Source organism: Microtus pennsylvanicus, chromosome 11, assembly GCF_037038515.1.
Source record: "Microtus pennsylvanicus isolate mMicPen1 chromosome 11, mMicPen1.hap1, whole genome shotgun sequence".
NCBI lineage: Eukaryota > Metazoa > Chordata > Mammalia > Rodentia > Cricetidae > Microtus > Microtus pennsylvanicus.
The window spans coordinates 18,069,434-18,093,175 of NC_134589.1; the positions used below are offsets into that span (position 1 = coordinate 18,069,434).

At 52.2% G+C, this 23,742-nt stretch overlaps 1 protein-coding gene across 1 annotated transcript; it reads left to right on the forward strand.

Moving 5' to 3' along the window:
• The first annotated feature begins 132 nt into the window (after positions 1-132).
• Wnt9b (Wnt family member 9B) lies at positions 133-23,500 on the forward strand. The gene is made up of 4 exons (XM_075990473.1): positions 133-220; positions 16,972-17,228; positions 18,635-18,900; positions 19,580-23,500. The coding sequence occupies exons 1-4, from the start codon at positions 141-143 to the stop codon at positions 20,051-20,053; spliced, it is 1,077 nt and encodes a 358-aa protein (XP_075846588.1). The 5' UTR covers positions 133-140; the 3' UTR covers positions 20,054-23,500.
• The last annotated feature ends 242 nt before the right edge of the window (positions 23,501-23,742 follow it).

The window sequence follows — 23,742 nt, forward strand, 5'->3', positions numbered from 1 at the left end:
GCTCGCCGGCCCCGCCGCTCACTCTCCGGGAGGCTTGCGCTCCGCCCCACCCGGGTTTAAAGCCCCACGGGCGGCTGGTGGCGGCGCCGCGAGCGCCCAGTGGCGCGAGGAGATGCAAGAGTGCGCCCGCAGTCGGCAACATGCGCCCCGCGCCCGCGCTGGTCCTGGCCGCTCTCTGCCTGCTGGCGCTGCCCACCGCCGCCGCCGCCGCCTACTTCGGGTCAGTGCCCGTCGCATCCCCGCTCTCCGCGTGCCTGGTCCCGGTTCCAATCCCTCTGAGGCCCCGAACTCAGACCTTTGCCCAGACAGGACCCCGATCGCCTTGCGGGCGCACTTTGCGCCCAGATCTCTATCCCTGGCTCTCTGAGCTTAGACTTCACCTCCCTTTCCCAAATCCAAGTCTGGGTCCCCTGCCCCACCCGGTTTCTCAGCCTGGCGGCTGTCAGACTCCAGCCTAAGCCCTGCTCACGCCTGGAATCCTAGCCTGATACCCCCAGCACGCCCTGGCCCTACCGGTCCAAGTGTGGGCTCGGGCTCCTGTGTCCTCTTCGGATACTTTCTCTGTGCCCCGTCAGTCCCCATCCTGGGCTCGGTCCAGCCACACCCCTAGCCTGAGATTTCTGTATCCTTCACTTTCTCCCCGCAGATCTGGGACCTGAACGCCTGGCTGGGTGGAGGGATTGGTGGGTAGGGGCGGGGGGAGGAGTGGGCGCTGAGAGTTTTGCTGATTCAAGGACGTGGGAGATCCCGGACTGCAGGACAGTTCTCTAAGAAAATGCGATCAAATTAAACCCCAAACAGGAGTGGGGACGTGAATTCTAGGGTTCATGGCAAAGAGAGGGAAAGAGGCTCATTTGGGAGCGTACATGGCTAAGAAAATGATTACAGTTTGTGGTAACAACTGGGAAGTGGGGCGGGAACCTGAGGGAGATGGTCGGAAGGAAGAAGTAAAATGGCATTTGTCTGCAAATGTCTTCCCTGAACCTGAATTGTAGATTCTTGGTGAGGGCTGGGCTGGTGGTGATAGCAGGGATCATGGATTTTAAAATTACCTTCCTGACCTCCACCCAAAGCAGGTTCCAAATACTTAATTTTAAACTTGGCTTTTTTTCTGACTGCTTCACCTTTTGTCAGACAAGGCTCATAGTCTGAGCGCAGCAAGCAACAGGCCCGAGGCTGCTCTCAGGAAGCCACCACAGAAGGCATGTGAGGGTCTAGGGGCAACCTCACAGGCTGGAATAGGGACTGCAGGTTAATTTCCAGGTCATGACCCCTGGCTAAAATGTGCCTGGGCTATAAGCAACAACCTCCCCTGAAATACATGGGGAGGGATTGTCAATCCCAACCCTAGTGCAGAACCTAGTTAATGATGACCAGAGAAGACTGCCCAGTTGCTGGGGACTCAGTATCTCCTTTTGACCCACCCCCAGAGCAGCAGGTGTAGGTTCAGCCGGAAAGAACATCCCTCAGTGGGCATGACCGAAGGGAGAGGACTCAAGCTCTGAGTTCGATCCTGCCACTTTCAGGGTTCTGTGCCACTGACTGCCTCGCTTAACGACTCTGCTCCTTAGCACCTGGTCTGTAGAATGTGGATAACAGTGCCTGGTTTAGCGCTTATGCTGTTCATAGGATAGTGGCTAGCATGCAATAAACATCCAACTAATGCTACTGAGGATGCTGGTATAGGAAACCAAGAGAGTTCCAGGTAGCCGAGACCTGGCAGTCTCTGAGGGAAGGAGGAGGAAACGACAGCAACCATTTCCATGACCCTTTTGTTTCCATGGGTTTTTGGTTGGAGGCAGGAGTGAAGGTCAGAGAAGGTAGGAGGAGAGGGGATCCCCAGAGGCCTGGGCCACCCTGGCTGGTGTTTTGAAAGGGAATAAATTTGGGGGCAGGGGAGCAAGGGACAGCCTTGAGAATAAGAGGGGAGATGGGTAGTTATGTCTAGAGCCAGACTGAGGGGGTGAGTATTCGAACCCCTCCTTGGGAGAACTGAAAAGGCACACGCAAGCCTCATGCTGTCAAATGTTTGGGCCCTTGAAGCCCAAAGTGGGGCCTACTTGGGGGGGAGGGGGCAGACTCTCTTGTGACTTAGTCGGACCGGGTTTCCAAGCTTCCCGTCAGTGTTTGCTCCTCTGGTGTCCGTCATCCACACTCTAGGGAGAACGTGGAGCAATGAGCCTATCTGTCCTTAGGTCAGCCGCCTTTGAAGCCTCATTTCTAAGTATAACATGAAATACCGACATGAAATACCGTCCTTTATTTCCTGATGAAAGGGGGTTCAGCGATGAGGAGAGCAGGTGACAGCAATTTTGGTCCCAGTCGTTTTGGGGTCTCCGCAGCCAAAGACTTCAGAGTGAGGAGTGACCAACCCCCTGCTTCAAAAAGGTCACCTGTTATCCCCATTTTTTTCAGATCAGGTGTCCCCCTCCCAAGCCACAGGGAGCAAGCAGTGGCTTTTTTGCTGCCTGTAGCCCGCTTCAGTGGTGGCCATAGTGACGTAACAAAGCCGAGAAGTCTATAAATTGTTTTTGCACCAAGCCCCTACTCTCATAGGACTCTCAGAGCAATTCCTGGGTAGGTAGAAAACGGAAAGTCTAGAGAAGTCGCCTGGTGTCACACAGCCAATTAGGGACAGGATAGAAACCAGGCCCTGCCTCACGTTGGTTCTTTGTCTTGTATAGGGAACAGTCTCATAAGCTGTCATCGCTGTGTGATGTCCCAAGGGCACAGCATCTGCAGAGGCTGGGGGTTGGAAAGTGGCCTCCCTTTCCTGTGTGATGAATTCTCCCAGACCCTCTCGGCTATAGTGGGAGAGGCCACGCATTCCTCAAAGTGGTGCAGACAGGGTTCCATGGCCTTCTAACCTGCCAGGTGGACTCTCAAAGGATAGCAATAGGAATGCCAAGGACAAGCCTGCACTGAGCACTCAGTGCCTAGTAGGGACCCTGTTGGACCTTCATCGCCCAAGCTGGACACCTGCCTTGAAGATGGGCGTTAGTATCAGTGATAGCCCAGAAAGTTAAAACATTTCCTGAGAGTCGCACAGTCAGCAGCAGGCAAGGCTGGGATTCAGACCCGGGACTGGAAGGCTTGTGCTTTCACAGCCTTTTCTGTCTGTCCCTAGAGAAGAAAGGAACTCCACCAGTACAGAGGCCACGCACTTGCAAAGGACCACTGAAGCCAACTATGCTTTAGAAAGCTGCATCTACAGGGCTGGGAGATGGCTCATCAGTAAAGCGCTTGCCTCACAAGCATGAAAGCCTGAGTTCGGATCCCCAGCACGCATGTAAAAACGTTACATGTGGTGGCATGTCTCAGCGCTGGGGCGGCTGAGACAGGAGGATCCCTGGGACATACTGAGCAGCTAATCTAGGCTAACTGATGAGCTCCAGCCCAGTGGAAGATCTTATCTCAAAGATAGACAGCATCATCGAGGTTGATACCATGGCCGTCCATCCCTCTGGCCCTCTGTAGATGTATACACACTGGAGCAATTTCTATGATAAAGCTCCTGGGGGGACTTCAGGACTGAATTGGGTGATGGGATGTAGCGTGTGCAGAGACCACACATACTTTCTGCCTGTCTGTCAATTCAGGCTAAGTCACAACACCATTAGGAATCCCTGCACTTCCAGGTCTGTAAGGGTGAGGAGACGTGGGGGCTCCAGGTGTTAGGGACTCTGTAGACAAGAGACTTGATCAAATGACACATCACAGACATCTCAGAGTCAGGACAAACTTGGCCTCTGAGCTCTGGCCTACTCTCTGTTGTCACAGCACCCTGGGAGAGCCCAGATGACTGGCCAGCGTGACTGTTCAGGTGCTGTCCTTGTGAGTTCATGGAAGAAACAAAACATCACCTGTATTTTTCCCAAGTTCTCGTTACATGTAATATACCACATTCATTTTAAGAACACTATCTAGGTCTTTCAAATGGATACACCTTTATAATTTCTTTGAGTTGACCATGATTATTATACATTTGTAGATACTGTTTATTGAGATTTATCTTTGTTGCTACATATTTCAGTAGCTCTTTCCTCTTTATTCCCGAGGAGCATTCTTTTTGTTTTGTTTTATTTTCAAGACAGGGTTTCTCTGTATAGCCCTGGCTGTCCCAGAACTCACTTCTGTAGATCAGGCTGGCCTTGAACTCGCAGAGATCTGCCTGCCTCTGTCTCCTAAGTGCTGGGATTAAAGGTGTGTGCCACCACCACCTGGCTCCTGAGTAGTATTCTATTATTTGGGCATACCACATTTTTTTTTATTCCATAATTAATGAACATCTGAGTTAGTTCTAGTTTTCAACTGTTCCCAAAAAAGCTGGTGTGAGCACCCATGAACAGCTCTTTTGTGGACATATGTCTCTTCGGTAACTGTTTGGGGGACTGAATTGTTGGGTCACCTACTAGGTGTATGTTTAATTTATAGGGAATGGCCAAATGGTTTCCAACTTGGCTATGCCATTTACACAGGAATGTCTGAACATTCCAGTTGCTGCGTGCGGCTAGCCTTCTTTTCTTCTTCTTTAATTGTTGCTGTTTTATTAGGTTGTACTAGTATCTCATTGTGGCTTTAATTTGTATTGTCCCATTGGTGAATGATGGGTTGAACACTTTTTCATATGGTTATTAGAATATCTTCTCTGGGGGAGGTTGTCTTTCTATTAATTAACTCTAGGCTTTCTTTACATATTTTGGACACAAGTCCTTTGTCAAAAAGTATTGGCAATATTTTACCTGATTTTGGTTCGATACTTCTAAAGAGAGGAAGTTTGAGGTAGGATTAGGGGGACAGGCTTGTGATTCCTGCTACTCGGGCTAATGCAGCAGACACACAAGGCCTGACGGAACAACTTAGTGAGACCCTGTCTCAAAAAGAGAACTGCGATCTAGCTTAGTGTTAGAGCACTTGCCTAGGATATGAGAATTCCTATGTTTGATCCCCAGAAAGGAGGTGGGGGGGCGGCGGTCAGGACAGACAGAGGTTTTGAATTTTGATGACATTCCACGCACTATCCACTTTTTCTTGTATGCCTTTCCCCCCATGTCTTCTTCTGGATGCTCCACAGACTCCACATTCACACTTAAGTCTGTGAATTTGGATGCATGATGGGAGGTAGAGACCCAGGTACACAGAGCCTTAGAGTAAGTCAGAGACAAAGCGCCACAAATGCCTTCACTTTCTTTTCAAAAGTTGCTCTGGCTGCCCAGGACCTTTGTGTTTCCACATAGACTTTAGCATCAGCTTGTCAGCTTCCTCACAAAAGCCTGCTGGGAGTTTGACTGTGACTGGACTGACTCCAGAAACCAAGTCACGGAAGATGGAGTAGGGCTGCTTCCTGACAACCCATGTCTGTCAGGGGCAGTGGGGGGGCGCTTTGTAAATTGCCCTCAGAGCTATTTTGTAGTTCCCAGTGTATAGCTCTCTTGCAACATTCTTTGTGTGGGAGACAGGGACATGGGGTTAAGGTGGGGTCTCAGGAGCCTAGACTGGCTTCAAACTCATGATATTCCTAAACCTGGTGTTAAAATACTGGTCCTTTACTCCCCATCCCCCTACTTCCCGAATGCTGGCACTGTAGGCCCGCACCACCACACCTGGCTTAGGTCTCACAGATAATGTTAAAGTGTCTTCCATAATTAGATAGCGTCATTTTTCATTTAATCCCCCCCCCCATACTTTTAGAAATGGGAACCGAGTCCTGAGTAAGACAGGGTAAGAGGGGAAAAGTAAAGGGAACCCTGCAGCTGTGGAGTGATGGACTAGAGGCAGGCTCCGTGATAGCAATCACTGTGTCTACGGGAAGGACTTCAGGTCGCCTGCCCCAGCTTGAGCCGTGATCCCCGAAGGCAAGTGCTTTAGCCTCGAGCTCTGGGTCAAACCAGTCACCTCAGCGAATGGTGTAGCTTTCCTGAGAGAAGTGGACTGGGGGAAGGGAGGCTGAGCATGCATCCTCTCCTGCTGGAATCATCTAAGCATGAGATATTAGTGCCTTTGGGAGTTGGCTGGTCTCAGGAAATGTGCCAAATCATCAACTAAGGGCTCCTCCTATGCTGGTAGCAACTGAGCAAGATGAGAATAACCAAAGCCCGGCTCTAGGACAGTGTTGCTCAACCTATGGAGCACGGCCCCTTTATGGATGAACTCTTAAAAGGGTCACCTAAGACCATCAGAAAACACAGACATTCACATTATAGTTCATAACAGTAGCAAAATTAGAGTTATGAAGTAGCAATGAAGATAATTTTATGGTTGAGGGTCACCACAGCATGAGGAACAACGGTCACAGCGTGAGGAAGGCTGAGGACCGCCACTCTAACGTAAGAGGCACTGGGCTAGCTGGAGGTAGTGGCACACACTTTTGCTCTCAGTACTTGGGAGGCATAAACAGACAGATCTCTGTGCGTTCAAGGCCAGTTTGGTCTGCATAGTTAGTTCTAGGCTAGCCAGGTTGACTGGACTCTGAGCCACACAGATCAGAGTTCAAATCCTCCACTGAGACTTACTAAACGACACAGGACAAGTCAGCCATTTTGACATCAGGACAGAAAATGGGCTAATCTTTCTCTCTCAGGGTTGTTGTGAGGGATAATGGTGTGGCTCAGTGGTAGTGCACTTGTCAAGAGCATAGGCAAGACCCCGGGTTCCATTCCCCTGCAATGCCCACCTTCAGACATGCACAAAAAGTATTGAAATGTCACCTACACCCCTTACCTTACAGAAAGCACGCCACAAGGCCATTGACTGCCTCACATCCCGCTAAGGAATGTTTCTGGGCACATCTGTTCCTTCCTGTTCACATCTTTCTCCCAACTGTCCTATAACTGGGAGCAAAGCGAATTTCCCCAAGCTCGCCACTTTCTGTGCAAGATGCCACTTAGTCATTGTGACACCCCAGGAGGCTGGTGCTGACATGTTGTCGTCTTATACCGCCAACTGGAGAAAGCATACACAGACCAAGGACTCGCCCAGAGTCGCACAGCGAGCCTCTAGCTGTGCCAAGATTAAACTCTACCTGGTTTGTGAGAATTCTGAGTGACCTCTTTGCCCCTGCCTTGTTCTTCCCGCTCCACCGGGTCTGTCTGTACCCGGCAGCTGGGGCCCACTGCTGCTAAGTCGTTTATTTTCATATATGCAGTGCCTCCTGCATGGCGTGGCCTCACCTCTTATTATCCGAGTTTTCCTGCACTCACTTCTCTAGTTTTCTCAAGCTCCCTGTGCCCAGAGCTGTCTTAGGGTCCTGTTGTTAGCTGGGTCCTGTCCTTATAGCCTTTGATGCCACCCCTGTCCTGTGGTGAATGTCTAGGTGGACAATATTCATTTTCTCTTACTGGCCCTCCCCTTCCCTTGTGCCCCTTCTATGCCCACTGCAAGTTCTCTTCTGCAGATCCTTGGCTCCTTGCACTTCTCACACGCCTGTGCCGTTTCCTGACCTCCCTCTGTCAGCACGAGATGTGAAGGAGGGGAGAGGGGATTCGGCCACTCTGGGCATTTCATGGGCAGCAGGGATGGACTGGAGAAGGGTGAGCTCTTAGGTCAGGTGGTTGCCTCTATCTGGGACCCTTCATTAGAGAGATGAAGACTGAAGGAGCCAGGATAGACTTAGCAGGGCAAGAAGAGAGGTCTTCTTTGACATCACAATAGCTTCCAGGCCAGGTATGGTTTGCAATCCAAGCTGCCTCTGTGCTTAGAGAAGTCGTATGCTGTACTTGCTCCCACAGAACACAGCACCTAGAGACAGATGCTTGGTTAATTTTCATGGAGAACATTAATAGGTTGGGATAAACAAAGACCATAATACGTTTTGGTTTGAACTCTGAGTGGGTAAGTTCATCCCAATTGTGCCAAAGTCCTGGGGTTCACTGAGCCTTCCGGAGTTTGGATTACTGATAAAGATTTGTGTCCCCATGGTACCATGTCACCAGAAGAGGTTGTGCAAGCTGCATTTAAAGAGACATGGGTCATTTTCTCGGCTGGTCCTCAGCAGATTTAGGAGGGAGCTCCACCATATCTCAACCCCAGGATCTGAAGTTCAGAGGGACCTGGCCTAGCTCTCTGAGATGTTACAGGGTCTGAGTGGCTAGAACCAGATGACCCTGAAGTCTGGTGTTGGGAAGAGGGTACAGAAATAATCATGGTGAGGTGAGCGTGGGGGAGGGTATGGCGACAGACAGGCTCCTGCAGAGCCCTGCCCCTTCCCAATGTCTTCCCTAGAGATTTGCATTTGTTTGGAGAGGGTGGCCCTGCAGCCTGTGAGCAAGACTATGGGGGAAGCCATCAGAGTGAGTCCTGGGGAAGCTGAGGGGGAGCACGAACCACACTGAACAACAGGGCTGATATAGCCAGCAGGCATCTGAGGAGCATCTCTCCTAGGGGAATGGTGAACGAGGGGTAGCCACTAAGGTTCCAAGAAATCATGCCAGCCTCCACCCAAGAAAGAGTTCACCTATGACTTGGAGAAATGACGCAGCCAACCATGTAGAACGGAAGGCATCATACGTGTGAAGGTGGCAAAAGACAAAGATGGGGAGAAGGGACTGTCAGACAAGGACTTCCTGGAGGAGGCCTGGGTGCCACCCAGTGCCCCAGAGTCACCTCTCTCACTTCCTGCATTACTGACTTAAGTGTTTTCAAAGGCAGTGGCTAGAAACATTTCTAGGGGACACGAAGGCTTCGAACCCAGGAAAAGACCTTGCTGGCAGGAGCGGCAGAATGGAAAGGGGTGTGGGGGCTGGACCAAGAGAGGCTATCCCAGCCTGGCCCGCGGGAGCAGCCCTCTGCTTCAGCCCTGCTGGGGTCAGCACCAGCCAAGGTGGGAAGCTCTTGGGGTCCTGCTCTACTCCCAAGAGAGCATCTTGGACTCCCCGAACTCTCCAGGCTGCCCTGGGCAACTCTTGCTCGGCTTGAGTATTTGGGGGTGGCTATCTGGCCGGGTGTGGGGTGCCTCTCCTCTCCATGGAGAAGAGGGAAGAGAGTAGTAGCTGTAGCCACTCCTGGTACCCACAGGAGGAAAGTGACAGCCCTACCTGAGCCCTTGCCAACAGACCACGGACTGTTGTTGACCCAGAGCGAGCATGCGTGGGCATGGATCTCTACCTATGGGGAGAGGGTGCCAGTCAGAGTCAGGGAACACTCTGGGGCTTGCCAGGCTAGTGAGCTGGTCAACATCCCTCAGCCTAGGAGCCAGAATCCCACAGTTAGGGTGGAGCTGGGGGAAGAGGATGTACTTACTCCTTGTCCCCACCCCTGCACAGCACCCACCCTGTGTGTGGCTGAAGTTGCTCTTCCCAGAGTTACTTGGGGCCTGTGTACCCAAGAAACTGGGGGAACTTGTCTTCAGAGCTAAGCTAAAGACTGAATTTATATTCTCTCTCTCTCTCTCTCTCTCTCTCTCTCTCTCTCTCTCTCTCTCTCTCTCTCTCTCTCTCTCTCTCCAAAGCTTAGTTCTGAAGCTCTGGTGCTGTGTTCTCCTACTTTAATCTGAAGAGACAGGCCCCTTCTACTGAAGCCTTATTCTGACTTGCAGCTGAGGAGACTGAATTGAGACTGAATTTCAGACCAGGAAAATGCCTTTGACTGAATTTCAGACCAGGAAAATGCCTTTGACTGAATTTCAGACCAGGAAAATGCCTTTTAAAGGGGCAGTCTTCCTCTCCCTAATCAAGGTCCCATTTCCCAGTCTTCTTAGCTATCTAGAAGGCTTGGGGAAATTACTGAGAGGCCCCTTCCCAAACATCCAGCACCTCAGGCACTGGCCAGCTGGTTTTGCTTCCTAGAAACCCTCTTATGACTAGGCAGAAACTTCCAGGACACGTGGATTACAGCCCACCCCTGCCATGGCCACCCTGGATGATAAATCTTATGTGAATTCCATGGGCATCAGACTTTCCTTTTCCATCAGCTTCTGTAAAATTCCCAGGAGTCACCTGGGCAAAATCTTTGGTCCAGATGAGAAGATGTCTTCTGACATGTCATGTCCCAGGGATGTCATCTGTATCCAGCCCATGCCCTGGTAGATTCTTGTAATTCCAGATGTTCAGAGGCCAAGACTCCCTCTGCACAGGACTGGCTTTGGGGACCCTCTATGGCCACTTTGCCACCTGAGTGATGCCCGCCAGGAACAAAGACCTCCTATCCCAGCTTCCGCCTGTGCAGAGGGAGGGGCAGGGTGTGGGAGTGTTTCCTCTGCAGATGTTGAACCCACGGCTCTAAATCAGGAGACTATAGGGATATAAAATGCTATCTGTATGGCTGGCTGCCACTGCCCACTCAGCTCCTCCAGCAGCTCCCTAATGCCGTACTCAGCCCACAGCCTGGGAGACAGGAAATGTGGAGACAAAGCCCACAGCTGGGCCAGGCTCTTTTCTCTCTGAGGAGGGACCAGAGTGGGGAACCAGCATCCGCATGAGTTCCAGGTAGGAGGCTGTGGCCAGCTCCATCCACTAGGGCTATGCTTCTGGGCTATGAGGTTAAAGTTATGGAGGGAGCAGGGCGTGGAGCCAGGGAGAGATGTAGAAAGGGGTCCCATGCCTGTGGGTGGGCCTTCTGTGAAGGATGCTTGGCGAATGAAGGAATAAGATGTCATGGCAGGAAAGACCAGAAAAGCTGTAGCCTAGGTGAGAAGAGTTTCCACCAACCAAATCAGACTTTGAAGTACAGATGTCTTCGTGAGGGTATTTGCAAGCTGCCCCAGGAGCCTCAGAAAAAGAGATCCAAAGATGAAGATGCCCAGGAGAGTGTGGCAAAGTTGGGGTGAGAAGCCCGAGGTGGCTGTTGGACACACCCTCTTTTAAGAAGGACTGGCCAGTGTCCAGGCAGGTACTGCCACCATGGAGCTGCCCCCTGCTGGGGAGAGGAGAGAGAAGGAGGGATAGTGTGTGCACAGGTGTGGGAGTGTAGACATGGGCGTGGGAGTGTGCGAGGCTCAGACAGAGCCAGGATGGGGCCCCAAGATGCTCAAGATGAAAGCACAAAGGGAGCACTGACCATGCAAACGGCCCTGCAGCGGAAGTCGTTATCAGGAGCATCTAGTGGGGCTCTGCAGGGCTGTGGCCAAGGCCCCAGGCAGTTCAGGCTCTCCTGCTTCTTAGCAGCAGCCTGCACTTGGCACAGGCCCTGGTACCAGGCTCAGCCCCTTGTCCCTCCAGCCAGGAGTCCAGATACCCCAACATTTATCTAATCCCACGGATATCACCTGCCTCTCCCCATCCCACCTCGCCATCCACATGCTGGGACCGCCTCTACGGGAACCTACAGATCATCTGGAGCAGAAACAGCTGGAAGAACAGCTGTCTTTCCTGCCCTGGAATGTTTTTGCCTCCCACTGCAGCTGGCAAGATGAACCGGGCCAAGGTCGGGCTGTCACCTAGACTACCTTTTCTTCCTCAGGCTGATTCAAAGCTTTCTTCTTTATCTGGGTCCTTGAACTGTTGAAAGTCTAGATGACTCTTTAGTCCAACCGAATTCCCTCTAGGTTGTGGGCCTCTGGAAGGCAGGACCATGTCCTTATATTCAGCACCATGTACACAGTTGGTGTTTAATAACGGAATACGTACCTGGAGCTGACTGTGTGCCGGGGACCGTTCTAGGAACTCCCCAGACATTAGCTAGCATGATCTCATCAGCAATCCTGAGAAGCAGAGACTGCAGTTGTCTTCATCTCATAGACCAGGTACCCAGAGGCACAGGGCCTTGCCAGTGTGTATTCTTGCTTATGAAATGGAATAAGCCCAGAGGTGACATCCCTGAGGTCACCTTCGAATGAGAGGAAAGTCTGAGACCAGACTACTCAGGGAAGAATGGTTTGGGGGACACGAGGTCCTGGGGTTCTCCACACTGGAGTACTGGTTAGTGTTCTGCTTCTTTTGGGTGCTGTTGAGTGGCCCCTGGGGTTCATGAGTAGCTTTCCGTTACTTCCTGAAGGGGCATCATGACAAGGCAGCTTTAACCAGATCTGTGGTTGGGAAAGGAAGAACCAACAGTGGACAGAGATTTGGGGATAGAAACAGTTGGTCTCGCCTAAGAATCAAAGCCAGAGACTGTCTCATCCTCTGAGCTTCTTATCTATCACCAGCATGAGTACAGGGGACCATGGACCCAGGCTGGTACCCAAGGGACACAGCACATTGGCAATGAAGAGAAGAAGGCTGGTCACATAGGCTGTTGTTTTGTAAGGAAAAAGAGAGGTCAGGAGTCAAGGTGGCGTTAGGAGACAGGAGTGGAAGCCTTGTTGGGCCAGAGCACAGGTTGTGGTCTCAGTGGCTCAAGGACATGGAGTCAGGCAGAAGTCCTAAGGAACTGCTGTCCCCACTGTACTAAAGGCTACTTAGCAAGCCCATAAGCTCCGCCTCCTCTGTCATCTTGATCCTGGTCACAGGTGACATGGTGACCTGTGTGTGAATTTCTGATTGGCACGGAGCAGACCCCGTTAGTCTTCCTTTCTTTGGTTGTCCATTCGCTCCCGAGTGTCTCAGCTAACATGTGGCTGATTGGAAGGTGGGGTCCTTGAACTTGGGGTGCCAGATATCATACCAGCTGGCCACTAAAAAGGCTATCATCTGGAGTGTTCAGAATTCTTGTGGGTTGGATGAACCTTCCACGTCTGATGTGTTTATCTAGTTATTCTTTATCAATAAAAAACTGAGAGTCAGATATCAGGGTAAGAACCTGAATGATTAGAGAAGCAGCGGAGAAGACATCAGTGACCTCCTATTTCTTCCGTTCCTCCATCCAAAAGGCTGAGATCCTGTCTCCTACCTGTCCTCAGTCCTCCAAAACCTCTATGGTTAATTTTGGTCAGCTAGTGACTAGCTCTGCCCTCTGACTCAAAGCAAATTTGATTGTCAGAATGCAATCAAAATATCACACAGCACACATCAGGTGCCATGGGACAGGTGAGCAGAGGGGACCTTACTAGGCCTGGTAAGGAAATAGCCAAATTCTCCACTTGCTGTGGTGGTGCTGTTTCTTCAAAGGGACTATTTTCCAAAATGCAACAAAGAAAGCATATAAAAACGACACTGAGCCCTAGGAGCCCTCCTAGGCCCTATGGGAACTCCATGAAAATTCTGGGGAACCCTTTCTGAGAGCAGCTCTGGTTAGACCGGGGCCCGGTGGGGCCTGAGGCCTCTGTGTGCTTGGCTGCCTTTCCTGACCATTAATCGCTACTAAGTGTCATTACCGCTAATAAAGTTAACGGACTTTATACTGGGCTTCTGGAGCCATCAATCTCAGGGCCTATTACGTGAAATTAAAAGGGCAGGAGCCTGTTGCTGAGTAGGAGAGTGTTTTCGGGGCCACAAATGCAGCTGGAGAATTCTGATTCTACAGCCAGGCACAATATGTGATAACAAAGGACAATGACCTTAGGAGAACAAGCAACCCCCAGCCCTGACTCTCCAGTGTGAGCGTGTCAGGCAAGAGCGGGCGATCCTCAGGAAGGCTCTGGGGCCCAAGCCAGAGGTATTTCCTGCATCCTCCCTTGTACTCTCTCCTCTGCCACACTCAGAGCACTTGGTTCCTTCGTTCTCCTCGGCTCAGCTTCCTCTGCTTCTTTTCTGGGTCTCAGACCCAGCAATGCAAGGAGAGAAAGGAAGAGAAAGCAAGAGTGTTATCCAAATTCTAAATCCCCAGAGAAAAGGCTGATTAGTTCAGCCAGGGTCATCAGTTCATCCCTGATCCAACCAGTAGACCAGAGCAACTGAGTTTGAGGCCAGCCTGGTTATGTGAAACACAGTTATGGACAGGGACCATAGGCCAACCATGACAGACAGAAGGAATGAGTGGCAGAAAACCCAATCATGTGTCCATAATATTTTGAAGTCCTCAGTACTAGGTACTCAAAAAGTGGCATGTGTATATGTATATGTATATATACCAAAATAATATAATGAATGCAATATTTTAATGTATTATATACTATAGAATATAATAGTATCATAATGATAAAATAATATCTATTCTTTTAATTAATTTTTCAAATATTGATAATCAAACCTAGCTCATCCTAGGTAAGCACTTTACCATAGAGCTGAACTGTATGCCGGTCTTACAACTTGTTCTGTGGTTTAGGATGCCTATGGACCATCACGACCTTTGATCCCAGAAATCGGGAGGCAGAGGCAGGCAGATCTCTGAGTTCAAGGCCAGCCTAGTTTTCTGAGTGACAGCGAGTTCTAGGACAACCAGAACTACACAGAAAAATCTATCTTGGAACAAACAATCAAACAAAAAGAACCCAGGACTAAATCTAGACAAACACCCTATCAACTGGGCTGCATTCCTAGACCTAACTCTGTGGTGTGTGTGGGTGTGGGTGTGTGTGAGTGTGGGTGTGTGTGGGTGTGGGTGTGTGTGTGTGGGTGTGGGGGTGTGTGTGTGGGTGTATGTGGGTGTGGGCGGGTTGTGGGGGTGTGTGGGGGTGTGTGGGGGGGTGTGGGGGGTGTGGGGGGAGTGGGCAAATGTGTACCACAGTATGGAGGTTGGAAGACAACCTTGGGCTGTGGTTTGCCTTCCACCGTGTTTGAGACAGGGTCTCTTTGTTATTTGCTGCTGTGTGTGCCATGCTAACTGGCTGTACCACCTGCCTTCACTTCCCATTTCACCGTAAGGAACACTGGGATTACAGACACTTGCTACTGCGTCTGGCTTTACATGGGTTCAGGAGATTTGAACTCAGGCCCTCATGCTTCCAAGGCAAACACTGTTACTCACTGAGTCACTTCCCAGCCTCTATTATTATTATTATTATTTTTAATGAATATGAAACAGGCTTTAAAGGATGTGTAGCCCCATTGGCCAAAATGTCCATCATTACCATTTTCTTCTTTGGTATCTGCTTCTTCAAGCAAAGTCCCAATTTCTGAAACACGAATTGTGTGAGCCAGCTATCCCTCACGCAGGCCCTGGTGTGGAGAAGAGAAACTTTTGAAGGCTACATGACCTGTGTTCCCTGTAGCCCTGGAGCTGCCGTCCACACTGGAAACCATTCTAGGTGGGGCCTCGCCAGCAGGACCTGACCTCAGGCTCTGCTTCTTGCCTGCCCAGGGTCAAGCTCTGAGGGTTTCCTGCCAGGCTGCAGGGAGGGGTCTGGGTATAGGCCTGGTGGACTGGAAACTTACCCATTTGCCCCCTGCCTGATTAATGTTTAACGGGCCCCTGCCCTCACCGCGTCTGGGAGGGGAGCCGGGTACAGGCTGGGCTTGGGGGAGCCGATAGCATCTGTCTGTGCTCAGTGTTTCGGAGATATGCTCCACACTGGGTTGGGCGCACCTGATAGACTTGGAGACTACAGGGGCACCTGGGACCTCGCCAGGACCCCCACCTTCCAGTGGGACTCCCTATTTCTCAAGCAGACAGAGAGGCTGTGGCATCTGGCCAAATGGCCTGGCTGAGGCAGGCGACTCCAGCAGTAGAGCCAATGCCCTGGACTCTGTGGGACAAGGGCCTCTCTGACTCCTCAGGGCTTGGCCACAGTACTTAACCTTAGTTCGTGGCACACGAACAAAGGTGACAGGTGCCACATCCAGTGGAAAAGTTGACAGCCCCCATCTGGTCCCACCTTTGCTCTTTTACACTGGCTGAGAGGCTGAAAATGGTGTGTGTTCCACCCACATGGTATGCACCAGGGTGGGGACAATGAACATCTATCCCTGTCATAGGGAGAGAGGTTCAGGGAGATGGAACAGTCCTAATTCTGGATCACGACTTGCCACCAACTGGTCATGCCTACCATCTAAGCCCCATGTCACCTTCACATCAGAGCAGAGGGAGACACTGCCTACTTTGAACACAAGGCACCTTGCAAGAGGAGAGAAGGAAGTGCCAGCCAGCAGGAAAGCAAGCCTGTCTGGCTAGCCTGTGCTTTCTATGCCATCCCCACAGCAGCCCCGAGAGGCGAGGGTGTTAGAGTTTATGTATGCCAAGGAGGGAGCCAAGGCTTCAAGGTTGCATGCAGCTAGGACATGGCAGGGTTAGGCTTAGAATCTGGCAGCTTGACTCTAGGATCCATGACTTTGGATATAGATCATGAAGTCTGGGATTTGAGACTCCCTCCCTCCCTCTCTCCCTTCCTCCCTTCCTCCTTCCCTCCCTCCTGCCCTTCTTCCTGACATTTCTCCCTCCCCTCTCTTCCCTCCATCCCTCCCTTCCTCCCTCCATCCTTCCCTCTCTCCCTCTTTCCCTCCCTCTCTTTCTTCCTCCCTCCAACTCCCTTTTCCTTTTCCCAAGCTTCTGTTTATACCAGGCACCAAATGGCCAGATGGTTGATGATCTACCTGGGATCCAGGAAACAAGCTAGACTATCATGGGCTTCCTTGGGCAGCAATATAACCAAGGGACAGAGGGACACAGGGGCCTTGGCTAGTGTTCAGCCTGCACTCCCTGTACTTAACCCTGGTAGCAAGGTGGCATTCCCCTCCAGGAAGTGAGTAATGCCACACATCATATCTCCCATACTTGCCTGAGCACAGCAGCCACCCAGGGGATGTGGCGAAAGTACAGCTTTCCAGGCCCTGCTCCAAAGCTGAAGAAACAGAACACTCAAGTGCAGGACTTGGAAATCTGTGTTTGTCTGGAACAGATCTTGCTGTGTAGTCCAGGCTGGCCCTGCACACACAGCATCCTCTTGTCTTAGATCCCCAAGTGCAGGGATTGCAGGCATGCACCACCACACTCAGTCTGGCTCTGTGTGTCCAGGCACTTGGGATGACTTTCCCAATCGGGCAAGTTGAACGAGGAGAGACAAGAACAGACTCGATTCCAGAGAACTTGGGTTTGCAGTTCTACACCAATCCTTGCTACCTTGGTCTTCTACTCTATAAGATGGGGGCATCACCCCTATGGGACCAGCATGCCATCCCAGGGGGTAACAAATGAAGACAGCCTCTTTCCATCCCTGTGGGGTGAACTTTTGCCCTCCACAGGCAGGAACCCCAAGCTTACCATCTCCCTTTTCACCCTCTCCAGTCTGACAGGACGTGATGTCCTGACGCCCTTCCCAGGCCTGGGCACAGCAGCAGCCCCGGCACAGGCTGGTGCCCACCTGAAGCAGTGTGACCTGCTGAAGCTGTCCCGGCGGCAGAAGCAGCTCTGCAGGAGGGAGCCTGGCCTGGCTGAGACCCTGAGGGATGCGGCACATCTGGGGCTGCTGGAATGTCAGTTCCAGTTCAGGCAGGAGCGTTGGAACTGCAGCCTGGAGGGGAGGACTGGCCTGCTCCAGAGAGGTGGGGAGGACGGCAGGGAGAACTTGGAGGGAGGAGGAGGACAGGGAAAGCCAACGCAAATGGAGGGAGAAAGAGGGCTGGCAGGAGGTTATGGGCGGTGAGCCTGTTAGGCCCAGGCCTTACTGTGATGACTACCTGGGTACAGTCCCAAGTGAGAAGAGACCTGGGGGAGTTAGTAAGGTCTGCTGAAGGTCAGTGGTTTGGGGGACAGAGGAACAAAGATAACACAAGAGAGGAAAGGACACAGCATTCCTGGAAGAGGCGACAGAGGAGGTGGGTGGTCCCAACCACCTAATAAGTGATCCAAATGTGCTAGTCAGGCGGATTCCTTTGTCCACACGCTCATCTGTCGCCCTTCATCACAGCTGTCGATGCGTCATTCCCCCCTCCCCTTCCCACCTGATTCCCCCTTCCTCCTCATCCTCCTCCCTCCCCATCATCCATCTGCTGAGCATCCGCAGAAGTGTGCAGTGAGCCAGGTACTATGCAAGGGGCCAGAGGCACAGGCTGAATGTGACCCAGTTGCCCTTGGAAAGTGCACCTTCTAGAAAGAGAAAATGGGTCACAGTATGTCTCCATTGGCATGTGGAAGGGACACAGATGCTTTCTGTTGTTATTCATTTCGGGAGACTAGGGCTCTGTAGCCCAGGCTGGCCTGGAACTCACTTTGTGACTTGTTCCAAACGCTCGGCAATCATCCTGTCTCAATCTCCCAAGTGCTGGAACTGTAGGTGTGAGCCACTCACCTGGCTTGGATCCACAGTGGGGGAGGTTCTAGAAAAATGCAGTGATGTTCATGCCCGCGGACAGCCCCACCCCCTGCCCCAGGCCAGCGGCTCGGCTCTCTATGGCAGGGAGGGTCTGAGATGCAGCTAGCAGCCTGCTTCCCTTTCTTTTCAACTCTCACCAGTGTCCCAGATACACTGAGAGCAGAGGACTGGGGGAGGCATGCTTGGAGCCCCTTCCAAGCTGTGTGAGCACAATTTTTCCAGTACTGGGTGGATGTCAGATAGGACCCCCATTCTGTCCTTGGGGGGAGACATTAGACAGCTCAGAAAACCAGTGAAACAGGCTGTCCAGCTTGCCACATAAGCACTTGACGTCAGGATGACTGTTTAGCTTTAGCTTGGTCCTGCCCAGGTGCCCACATCACTTTTTGCATAAGTTACTGAGATTAGCAGTCCGGCCCTGCTGCCCTCTGAAAGCCGGGCACACACTCCAGAGTAAGTCTGGAGGCTGTTTAAGGGGCAGCTTTCGGCCTGAGTCTGAAAGGCAGGTAACAGGAAGACCTCACATCGCTGTGTCCTTAGGTTCCCACTCCCTCACCCTACTCACCATCCACCCCACCCCACTCCTACCTTCAAAGGGCTGCAGACGGCTTCTGAGCTTCCTCTCCTCCTGCACAGGCTTCAAGGAAACAGCCTTCCTGTACGCAATGTCTGCAGCTGCCCTCACGCATGCGCTGGCCCGGGCCTGCAGTGCTGGGCGCATGGAGCGTTGCACCTGTGATGACTCCCCTGGCCTGGAAAGCAGGCAGGCCTGGCAGTGGGGCGTGTGTGGTGACAACCTGAAGTATAGCACCAAGTTCCTAAGCAACTTCCTGGGCCCCAAGAGAGGAAGCAAGGACCTCCGGGCCCGAGCCGATGCCCACAACACCCATGTGGGCATCAAGGTGAGTGCCATGCCAGGCAGGGTGCAGAGGCAGGAAGCAAGATCCACGGGAGGCCAGCACCCTACCCTCAGCATACATATGTCCCAGGATGAACTTCAGACCCCTGTCAGTGAACCTCCTCTGAACATTGCTGGGCACCAAGGGCACAAACCCCTAGACAGCATCATAGTGGATCCAGGCTTCGTGGCATCACACCTTGATAAAACAGGAAAGGAATCCCCAGTGCAACAACAAACAACCACCAGGCCTCCTCCATTTTGTAGAGGAGAGAGGAGGCCCAGAGGGGGAGGGACTTAGCTGAGGTCACACAGCCCACGAGAGAACTGAGAGTGATGATTCTCTAGGTCTACGGGAGTGAGAAGGCAGGAAGGGACCAGAGTTTCGGTTCTATTAGAACACTGGCCTGGCGCGTTCAGTTGTGCCGGCTGTACATCACACAAGAACTCTGGGCCAGTGGAGACGCTGTTGGCTGAGATCTGGCCTGTACTGCCTTTGCCCAGGAGTGCACTGCCTAGGAAAAGAAAGACCTTTTCCAAGGTCTCAGGTCGCAGTGACTGGTCCCATTTGTGGCCTTCACGTGAGCCTTGCCTCTTTCATTCCGCTGCTACTCTTTGTCGGAACTGGCATGGCGGGACAGGCTGAGAGCACTGACAGGCCCCCATTCTGCCTTTCTCTGCAGGCTGTGAAGAGTGGCCTGAGAACCACCTGTAAGTGCCACGGTGTGTCGGGCTCCTGTGCCGTGCGCACCTGCTGGAAGCAGCTTTCCCCGTTTCGCGAGACTGGCGCGGTGCTGAAGCTACGCTATGACACGGCTGTCAAGGTATCCAGTGCCACCAACGAGGCTTTGGGCCGTCTGGAGCTATGGGCACCTGCTAAGCCAGGTGGGCCTGCCAAGGGCCTGGCACCTCGCCCCGGGGACCTGGTCTACATGGAAGACTCTCCCAGTTTCTGCCGGCCTAGCAAGTACTCTCCAGGCACAGCAGGCCGGGTGTGTTCTCGCGACACGAGCTGCAGCAGCCTGTGCTGTGGGCGAGGCTACGACACCCAGAGCCGCATGGTGGCTTTCTCCTGCCACTGCCAGGTGCAGTGGTGCTGCCACGTGGAGTGCCAGCAGTGTGCACAGCAGGAGCTGGTGTATACCTGCAAGCGCTAGGCCTCCACCAGGTGAGACTGTGGTACTGCCAGGACTCCCGCCACACAGGACACCGGCAAGCACCTACCTGCCGACGCACAGGCTGTGCACCAGAGTGTGCCCCTCATCTCCCCCAACAGATCGTTGGCCTGCCTTCTGCCTTCCTCACTATTCAGAGAGAGAAACAAAGCCCTGCCTCTGAGTCCCAGGATCGCCAACCTGGCTGAGGACTTGGGACAGAACAGACTGAGAAGAGAGGGGAATCTATGAGGACCAGGGTAGGGCATGAGTGATGCTGTGCCGGAAGAGAGGAACAGCTTCCTGTCTCAAGGCCAATAAAAATTGGGAGGATATGGAAGAGGAAGGCAGAGCCGGCTGGAGCGGGGAGCATTCAGCTGAGCGTGGCCAATCTGTTGTGACCCCCACTCTGATGGCAGAGAGCTCTGGGTGTCACATGCCTGCCTTGGTGGGGAGGTGGGGGGACACTTTGCGCACTGAAGACTGTTCAGGATGTTTATTGGGAGCAAGGAAAGCTTTTTAGGCTTGGGTGGTTCAGGTCACAGAGCCCGTGTACCCTGAAGTCTTATGTCCTGGCCCTCAGGGCTGCCTCTTTGTGTCCTTGTCTTGCAAGCCGAGTCTCCCACAGCCATTCAGCTCTGCTCAATGAGACCCCTAATGATCATAAGAAGGGCAGAGCCGGAGCCAGTCTCCACAGTGGGACTCAGATAATGCGACCAGGGTTAAGTCTGGGAGACAGTGACCCTTTCTCTTTTCCTTGGTGGCCAAAGGAACCTTTAATCACAGCCCAGAGGAAAGGAGCTGTGTCCTGATGGCTGGATGAGATATGGCAGGCTCTGTATTGAAACACCACCCTGGAGAGTGTTCTACCAATTCCCTGTGACCGGGGTCTCCCTGAGCTGCGAGGCCCTCATACTAGTAACAGAAGAATGATTGGCCCCTAAGCCACATGTCTGCTTACTTTCCTGCTCTCACGCTGCTTGTTCAGGCTTTAGCCCTGGCTAAGTCTTTCCTAAGCCTCCTCTTCGGCGGTCCCATTCCTTTACTAATGGTTCCTTCACTTGGGCTCCTATCAGAGGCGCAGAATGACTGATGACGGATCAAGTAGGCATTTTTAATGTCCCTTGCCAAGGTCCTCTGTGAAAGGAGAGAAAGCAGTGCCCAGGTACAGGCCCACACATAGCCTGGCCAGGGACAGGTTTCTCATGGAGCATTGCGTATCTCTCCATCCCAGGACAAGGGCCTAACTGGGGTCACTGCTGGAGGCTGTATGCTTCCCCAGAGCAGGGCCCGAGGCCAACCAGGAGGAAGTGACCTCCTTTGGAAAGCCTTTGACCACTTGGCCTGCCGCAGTGCACCCTCCTGTGAGTTTCCTTCCGCCCTGAACCCTGTCAGGGTTACTATCCCTCTACAGGAACAGGAAGCTTCAGAATCAGTGGGTGCTCAGCGAACATCACCCACGCCAGCTCCAGGAAGGAGGCGCTAGGGGTCAGAAGGGGCCACCCTATCTTCCATGGCCCAGGGTAGCACAAGAAGGCTGGAAAGATCTCTGATGGCAGACTCTCCAGAGAAGAGCCACCATGACCTGAGACCCGTCCCTGGAACAACTTTGCTGACTGAAGAAGCCCATCGACAGCCTACAGGGGAAAAGTAGTCTGAGGGCTGGTTTTCTATCTTTCTGCTGAAGATTGACTTGTTCCTTGGTAATCTGAGGCATCCTTTTCCTCTGTGACCCCGACTCCTGCTCTGCCTGGAGGCTACACAGGCAGGAAGGGAGCCTGAAACAACTTGGGGACCAGAGCACTCTGATCTACAGCCATAACATGGTTAGGGGAGCTGGGGGTGCAGAAGCGTCAAAGTTGGACTTGAACTAGGCTGTGGTTGGTCATTAACACTGATGCCCTAGGGCACCCTCAATCTGGCCCTCTCCCCCTTTTCCTTTCTTTCTCCATGGCCCCTTTCTTCTTCTTCCCTCCTAAAATCCCACCACTGTCATGCTGGGGCCCCTCAGACTGGAACTTTAAGGGAGACGTTCACAGGGTATTTCTGCCTACCTCATACATATAGTTTTTAGAAAATAATTTATATAGCTAAGATATATGGGAAAGTATTTATGTTATTTATATAGCTTCTCTATTTCTTGGTCACCATATGTGGGGTTCACGTGTTTACCCAGAGGCCTCTAGGGAAATACAACTGCATCTGCCAGGGAACTAGATGCCAAGTAGTTGAGGAAGGTCACAGTTGCTGTGTCACATGGAAGGAAGTCTGTCTTGGAGCCTGGAAGCGCATGTCCCTCCTGAGACTGAGCAGAAGCTCTCTTGTAAAGTCTGCAGATTCTCCGCCTCTGGGCGCCAGGGGCCTTTCTGCTCTGTCCAAAGGGTGTTGCTCACAAAGGACAAAAAGGATGGGCACTTTCCATTTTTAGAAACGCTTCTATCTTTACTCTCCCTTGACTTCCCCATTTTCCCTATGAGGCTATGTGAGATGAGGCCAAACCACTGTACCCATTTTCCAGATTTGGCCCAGAGGTGGAGATCTGTGCTTAAAGTCACATGAAAGAGAACAGTGGGTAAATATTGACTTGAACACACCCCAGGAATGGAGGGAGTGGACCTACTCTGAAAGCCAAAGCCATCAGTCTCAATCTGAGCCTAGGAACTAAGAGAGGTCCTTGCCGCATGTGACCCTGGCCTTTCCCCCTGGATGGCATGCTAGTTTCTCCAGCAAGCTGAATCTCCTGTCTCAGGACTGGGACTTCCTGAGAAGCCTGGAGAGACAAAGACCCCATGGAGGTCATTCTTGGGGGTCCTGCAGCCCACACCACCCAAGATGACCAGGTAATAATATCCAGCCCCTCTCAGCCCACGGATGAGTTTTGTTTTCTCTTTGAGGTTTTCCATTTACAAATGAGCTGTTTCCCACTGGATTTCTGATTTTTTTCTTTGAGAATCAGTGGCATTGGCAAATGGGACTGGCATCCTGAATGGCTGCCAACAGAATGCATGGGGATCCCCAGCGGGCCCCGTGTCCCCTGCCCTTCCTCAAGCCAATCATACTTTCATCTGGCTCTCATGGGCACACGGAACCTGTCCCCTGGTCTAGGTAAAGCCAGCTGTTCCAGTACCCTCTGCCGTCTGGCAGACAGAGGACGGCATAGACTGTGCCAGCCCTAAAGATCAGGTCTTTCTCCCCATTGTCTTCCCTCAACAACCGTGAACTTCCGGGGCTTCCCATCTGAGCACATATGAGGACCACAGTGGAAGTCCTTGGTTAAGGGCTGTCACACATCCATCCCGCCTCCTGGTGATTATCCGGGGAGCTCCTAATGGATGCCAGGAGACACTCTGGATGGTAGGGTGCCACAGTGCCCAAGAGCCAGTCCCGGTCCAATGGGGCTGACATGCTGGAGAGAAGAAAGCCAACAAACCAATAAACTATGCAGTGGTTATTTCTGTTTCCTTTTTCATTGTTGTGTGTGTGTTCGTGAGTGTGTACAGGTGCATGTGGGGGTGTGTGGGTGTGCATGTAGAAGATGCCTTTTTTTTTTGAGATAGATTCTTTCACTGGTCTGGGGTTCGCCAAGTAGTCCAGGCTTGCTAGCTTCCCCAATGCTTGAATTACTAGTGTGCACCACCTACAAGCCCAACTTTTTTTTATGTGGGTTCTGGGAATTGAACTCAGGTCCTGGA

Excerpts from the sequence above, each read along its gene's own strand:
- Wnt9b (XM_075990473.1), top strand. The coding sequence starts at position 141 with ATGCGCCCCGCGCCCGCGCTGGTCCTGGCCGCTCTCTGCCTGCTGGCG. Across the intron at positions 17,229-18,634 it reads GACTGGCCTGCTCCAGAGAG|GCTTCAAGGAAACAGCCTTC; the intron begins GTGGGGAGGACG and ends CCTCCTGCACAG. Across the intron at positions 18,901-19,579 it reads ACACCCATGTGGGCATCAAG|GCTGTGAAGAGTGGCCTGAG; the intron begins GTGAGTGCCATG and ends CTTTCTCTGCAG.